Source organism: Apodemus sylvaticus, chromosome 18, assembly GCF_947179515.1.
Source record: "Apodemus sylvaticus chromosome 18, mApoSyl1.1, whole genome shotgun sequence".
Classification (NCBI taxonomy): Eukaryota; Metazoa; Chordata; class Mammalia; order Rodentia; family Muridae; genus Apodemus; species Apodemus sylvaticus.
In genome coordinates, this window is record NC_067489.1 from 5,588,850 (window position 1) to 5,595,825 (window position 6,976).

At 39.8% G+C, this 6,976-nt stretch overlaps 1 protein-coding gene across 2 annotated transcripts; it reads right to left on the minus strand.

The window, feature by feature from the left end:
* Window positions 1-709: 709 nt before the first annotated feature.
* Window positions 710-6,976, minus strand: Lig4 (DNA ligase 4). Of its 2 annotated transcripts, none has more exons than XM_052162453.1 (2): window positions 6,604-6,976; window positions 710-4,468 (listed from the first exon to the last, which is right to left on the minus strand). In XM_052162453.1, exon 2 carries the CDS (start codon window positions 4,437-4,439, stop codon window positions 1,707-1,709), a length of 2,733 nt encoding a protein of 910 aa, XP_052018413.1. In that variant the 5' UTR covers window positions 4,440-4,468; window positions 6,604-6,976; the 3' UTR covers window positions 710-1,706. The 2 variants fall into 2 exon arrangements, with proteins under 2 accessions (XP_052018413.1, XP_052018414.1); XM_052162454.1 differs by having other exon boundaries at window positions 6,876-6,975.

Sequence of the window (6,976 nt, forward strand, 5' to 3'; positions counted from 1 at the left end):
AGCTAACTTAAAGCTGGGCAGTGGTGGCGCATGCCTTTGATCCCAGCACTTGGGAGGCAGAGGGCAGAGACAGACAAATTTTTGAGTTCGAGGCCAGCCTGGTCTACAGAGTGAGTTCCAGGACAGCCAGCCAGGACTATACAGAGAGACCCTGTCTCAAACAACAAAAACAAACAAACAAACAAACAAACAAAAAAGGAGCTAACTTAAATGCTGACAAAGGGTAATAAGGCACATTAGATGCATTCAGTGGAGTGCTGCGCCACATGAAAAACAATAGGATACTTTTGTGGCCTGCAAGTATTCTCACAACTTCATAAGAAAATAAAGAAAACATGGTAAGCATGGGTTTGAGTCCTTTACGATGGGGTACCCTGAGTATTACCCTTAAACTGGAAAATTATAAAACTTTTAATTCATATACACTTAAATTATAAAATCATAAAACTTCAACTATACTTGTGCTTTGGGATATATCTCTCTGAACACAAAGATGTGCACACTTAAATCATTAAAGCTTATTTGGTAATGTGAAACCCAAAGGATCCAGGAAGAACTGTGACTAAAGCTTGCCTGCAGGTATAGTGAGACAAGAGCAATAGCTCCCGGTCTCGGTACTTGGGAGGTTAGAGAGGCAATACTATAAATTCGCAGCCATCTGATTAAAAGAATTATAAATTGTTTTAAAACAAAAAGAGCATAATGTGTATTACATTAAATATTTAATAATTTTATTTAAATTACAATAATCACAAACATTTCTTCAATAGCTTCAACAAGAAGTCTAATTACTTAAATAGTTTATACCCATCATTTAAGATTCCACATCCCTCCATTTCAGTGCTGCCATGGAAGTACAGTTCTCAACAGATCTAATACACACATAACTGTGACTTCAAAAGAGTCATAAAAGCTATCTCTAAAAGTCACAGGACCTAGTATCTAATGAAAGTGAAAGTGACAGCATCTTCACTGTATGGACAACTTCTCAACGGATCATCAATAGGAGACAAGTTCGGTAAACACTGTTAATGCTGGAGTGCAAATTCACGCAAAACACTTCTTCATGAAACGTCTTCAAAAAACTTAAGTCTGAGCTAACTTAAAGTTGCAAGGTTTTTTTTTTTGTTTTTTTTTTTTAATAAAATTAACATCTCAAGTGATTGGTATTTAGATGATTCTTAACTTCTCCCAAATTATCAAAAAACATTGAACCTTAAAAACTTTTTATTAAAATATTTCATGCTTATAGAGGGCATTTGAGCCCTCAAATTAAAAGGCTTATTTTTATAAGTCTAACTGTAACAATTCTGATTTTTATTGGTATAATTCTTTCATAGCTAAAAACTTTATAATTTTTAACACTGGAAAATTCTGTTTAGAAAATCAATAGTGGTAATGAGTGTAAAAGGTTCCAAATACACTTTAATATCTAAGTCAAAATTCTAGTCTCAATATGTATACCATATGAATATTTCTTGAAGCTTTCATTGTATGTCATAGTTATAAGTCATGTTAGGAAAAGTTTTGTGTTTGCTTTTTGTTTTGGCTCTGGCACATTTAAGTTTTCTTTCTACTTGAAAATTATTGCCTTCTGGTAACTAATCCTTTTGAAGTATTAGGAGATAAAATGAAGGCTACTGGCTATTTCATCATCACTGCCTGCTGTTGTCGGACAGGGATAACACTTTCCCAGCTAGCAGACTCTAAAGCAAATACTGGTTTTCCTCCTGCAGTTCACACCTGTCTACTGAATCGATCACCCAACGTTCTTGCAGGATTTTAAACTTTTTCTTAAGCATTCTTCTGAATATTTTAAAGTTAGTAACTCGCCTCTGATCTTCCCCGATGATTACGTGAGATACCCCTTCAGATAAGCAGGAAACCACCTTTGCTCCATGAAACCGTAGCTCAAGTGCTGTAACATCTAATCTCGTGGTTTCAATTTTGGAACTCAAGTCATTAATAACAGCATACAAGTCCAAATAAATGGTGTAATGTCTAAACATACTGAGGGGAGAGCGATCCCAGGAATAACGATATTCTAAGTCAGCAATCACAGGGGTCATTTCTTCAGGATTCGGCTGCTCACTGGACTTAATTCCTAAAAACACTTCTTTCAGTTGGTCCAAATCTGTGTCAACAAAATAGCTATCCCCATAGCAGTCATATTCCTGGGAAAAATGCTGCTTTGTTGATGGGCACATGTGAATCATAAAGCGAGGTTGCCATGGCACGCATGTTTTTGTTTTAAAACACTCTAAAAGCCACTGGGGCTTGACAACATCATGTCTATCTGAAGAAATAATGTTTCTCACTCTAATGTTCTCAGAACCTGCAATCACACAGTATGTATCTGGGCCTGGATTCTGTACTATATAACCACCAAATTCTGCAATTCTGTTCTCTAGGTCTGACTTTGGATAACCATCCAATCCACTCATAACACAAAACTCAACATCTTCAAATACATTAGAAACTTTGTTTATGTTAGAAAGGTTAGGTGCTTTTAAGTGTTCAATGATTCTAATGGTTTTCTTCATCTTGGAGATGGGCTTCCGCCTTTTTTCTCTAGGTTCATCGTCATCACCTACATGAAGGTGTTTTGTGGCAAGCTTCCCAGATGCTTTCCCCCTCAGCTGCTCCAAGTCACCCAGTGTCATACATTCATGCCACTCTTTGTCGTCTCTGATCTTCTCAATGCGTGGGAAGCGCAAGGTAGAGCCTGTCTTGTACATGTCACTGGGGACGATCTCTGCTGCCTTGATCTGAACGATGACAGAGTTCTGAGGCTCGATATACACTTCCGGCTTCTCTGTACCACACAAAATGCTACCTGGTGGAAATTTTTTATGAAAAGGCTTCCAGTATTTTGCCAATTTCAAACCCAGGTCATAGAGTTCTTTCATGGTGTAACCTGAGCCGACACGGCACAGAGTGTGGAACACAGATGGCCTGTCACCAGGAGGTGGCGTCTCTGCCACTGCACACAAAAAGTGAGACATCATGCCACCTCGTGAACCTTTACCCCAGTAGCCCCCCACAATCAGGAGGTCTAATTCATCCATTAATCCACTGACATACTCTGGTTTAATCTTTAGCCACCCTTCACCTCTTTTGTCTGGCTTGTAAATGGACAGAGGGTGTTTAACCATGATCCCCTCTTCTCTCTTGTCTATAGCATCATTTAATGCATCCACTACTTCCTTCTTTGTATGAGCTATAGTTTTCTGCACTATTTCTATTCGACCTTGTATGGGTGTGAAAGTGCTACTAAGGATATCATACCTCTTCCTAAGAGTCTCACGCCCTAGCTTCTTATTATTAACCATCAGCACATCAAAAACACAGTAACATGTCTGTAGGTCAGAATCTTCGACCATCCTTTTGATATCAAACTTGACCCCCTTCTGCATGAAAGTCTGTGTCGTTGGGTTGTAGGCCATCATCTCACCATCAAGGATGCACGCTTGCACATCTGCCTTGAATGCATTGTGGATAAATGGGGTGAGAGAGCCTTCCTGTGGAGATTCACCAAACTGATCGGTGTAGTTGTAACCATTTCTAGAGAAGTACCGGTACAGCGAGCCATCTTTGTGCATCTGCATGCGCTCGCCATCGAGCTTGGTTTCGATGTAGAAACTCTGCTTCATGTCCTTCTCCACACGCTCCACATCGGCTACAGCAGCTAGCATTGGCTTAAAGGCAGAAAACAAAGTGATAGAGATATCGCTAAGCCCTACAGAGGGGTCATGTAGCTGCCTGCAGACCTTTTCCAGATCTGTGGTGACACTGTGCAACTCAACCGCATCACTGTGGAAAATGGAAAGTATTGTTTGCTGACTGACGCCAAGCTTTAAGTCTTTGATGATCATGCGGATCAGCCACTTTTGCTCGAGTGCTGAACTCTGGGTAATTAGCTGAAGAAGGCTCTTTTTCACAAGGTCTTTTCTTTTGCCAGAGTTATTGCTGGCGACTAAGTCTAAGAGTTCATTTACCTGTTGTACAGTTAAGCTTCCTTTCTGTAAGCACCTGGGCTTCAAAACAAAGTATGCGATCACCGCGAAGTCCCCAGCATCTGTGCGAGTCCCACTGGGGGTGCGGTAATTCAGGAGCTTCTGGGCATCCTTGCCTTCTCTTGGTAAATTCAGCAGTTCGATGTAAAGCTTAGCGAGCATGGTTTCTTTGATTCCATAAGCCATCCTCTCTCTTTCTAACTGAGGGAGGATCAGTCTCATTGCTGGGTAGAAAGAGTCCGAAACATCTTTCTTGTTCTTATGAAGGGCATCATGGAATTTTCTCCAAGAATCTAAAAACTCCTTGAAGTGCCTGATTTTTTCTGCACGGTCTTTGCTTTTCTGTATTCGTTCTAATGTAGAACATAAGTCTGCAAAGGGGACATGAGCTGCAACAGTTTGTGAGGTTTGTGAGGAAGCCATAGAAGCGACAACAAATCCTCTGGTTTTAACTGATAAAGCAAAAAGGAGAGTAACTTTAAGTGGCAGTTGCAATTTATAAATATTTAAAACAATGTGCTTATAGAGGTGACTTAGACCATAATAACTATTAAGTTTACTTAATAACAGGTCAGTGCAATAAACAGATAAGCATGTAGATGCTTTTCTTTTCATCCTGACCAATACTTCCTACCAAGACTCAGCTTCATTTCCTAAGCCTATCAATTTATCTTAAATGCTAACATTCAATGGTATTCTATCTACTGATTATTTATTACAGATACAAAAGTATTATTTTTAGTAATGAAAGTCAAATCAGTTGTGACAAATTTTATTTCTAGGTTTCCAAGTAAAGTCTGTTTATGTTTCTTGTTTTATGGATAATTACACAGCACCTAAGACAAACTAATTGCCATCAATAATTTTTAGCAAATCGCTTGTTCACTGAACTGGAATCCGATTTCTTGGGCATTCTAAAATCTGACCCACAGTTGACAAAACCAAATAACAGCTAGCCTTCTCTTCCAGCCCAATGAAGTTTATGTCTACATTTACCTTCATTCCTTCACCGACAGCTGTGACAAATCCCTTTGCCATTCAAACCTCAACTAGAAATCATCTCCCAAAATGGCCTCATTTCAACCTATTTTTATCATAGATAAACAAATATTAATTTATTGTTTTTTATTCATATCTTTCTGCCTGCTATTTCCCAACTATTCAGTGACTACATCTGAGCCAGGCAGTATGCTATGATCAACAGGTGTGCTTTTGCTTTATGGAAGCATATACACGATAAAGAACAAAGAACACAAAGAGAGCAAATTATGATAACACAGTAAGTGCTTTACCAAAAATAACATCAAAATTCCAACCCTATTAATCACCGCCTTTTCACCAAAGGCTTTGGAAATCAAGGAAATAATTGAATAGGACTTAGAATGTTCCCTAATATGTTACCACAGCGTGAAAGTTTTTGAAGTTTTAAATATCCCTACGTGTTCTACAGGAATGTATGTCAGTTACTTTAATGCAGCTTAAACTGTATAATAGCCAAACAAGTATTGTAAAAATGATTTCAAGTAAAATGCATGTTCCAGGACAAACAGTCAATGCTTTATTATGTGACTTCAGACAACAGCATCTGGCTAGGCAGTGGAAATTATGAAATTCCTCACACTTTACTTCCCTACTCCACAAAGAAAAGTCTCACATCAAGTGGCAAGTTGTGCTTTCAGTGATGACTATAGTTCACATTTGTTTGTGGAACTAATTATTAAATGCTTTAGGGAAAGTGCAGGTGTGGGGGGGTGTTCAGGGCTGGGATGATAAAATAGACACCAGCAGAGCTAACAGCGTGGTTCAGCCTGTCCTCGAAATGATTTAGGGCATTAGTAGCTTATGGAGGAAAAAACAAACGTCACTTCTCAGTCTTATTTTTGACAAAGAAAACACAACTAATTCAGTAGGGTCAGATCAAGATAAGCCCACCTGGGACTGTATCTTCTGACATTTGTAACTGCAATTTTGGTGAACTGCTTCCCTTGAGACTGGTTTGCATAACTGACTGCACCAGACACCAGGTTCCTTCAAGTGGGTACATGATGGTGCGTAATACTACAGTTATAATTTCTGTACAATGCATGTAAAATGAAGCATATTAAGAAATACTTTCTGAATGTTCCAATACAGGTACACTTCTATAGATATGTCTGCAGGATACATATAGTCTCAAACTTTTTCTAAACAAACTGGAGCAAACGATTCAAGTTTATAATAATAGTGTATTTTAGGAAATGGTGTGAATACACGTGCATCTTAAAATAACCATAAACACAGAAAACCAACAATTTGAATTGCTATAAAACACACAAATTTTGTTCAACCCCAACTGCAGGAGTGAACTATTTGAAATTTCTGCTGTTTTACCTGCTCTCCGTTTTTATTTTATTTTATTTATTTATTTTTTTGCACTCGGAGGTTTGATATTATGTTTTCCATTCGCAATTAAACAACTAAGCTCGTAGGCAGGCTTCAGGCGCTGAAGTTCAAACGCACTCTTAAACATTTTAACTCGTGGTAAAGTCGATTACCACAGGCTTTGGAAGGTGTTCAACCGGAAAAGCCTCAATAGTGCTTTGCTTACCTAAGTAGCATGTGAACCCCAATATTGCGGAACGCAGGCGGAGCTGGAGGAGTGCGCAGGTCCCAGGGAGCTAGGCGGCAGGGGAGTGTGCGGAGGAGGCTTCACTCTCAGAATGCACACAACTAGTTATCAGAACAAGATCTCTTCACCAGGTCGCTGCCCACTGAAATAAGTCCGCAGCTGCGCCGCCCCACGAGAAGCTTCCGGGTGGTGACGCTGGGACCTGAGGACCAAGAGCCGCCCTCCCTCCTACAGCCCGCCACACCACTTACTTGCCTCGCAGCGTCCCCAGAGGCCGCCCCGCCTCACTCCGACCAGAAGCTGCCGCCACCTTTCCGGTGTTTCGCCAGCTGCTTGCCGCGCAGGCGCAATG

Bases quoted from the DNA above. Each gene is read 5' to 3' on its own strand.
- Lig4 (XM_052162453.1), bottom strand. From the start codon at position 4,439: ATGGCTTCCTCACAAACCTCACAAACTGTTGCAGCTCATGTCCCCTTT.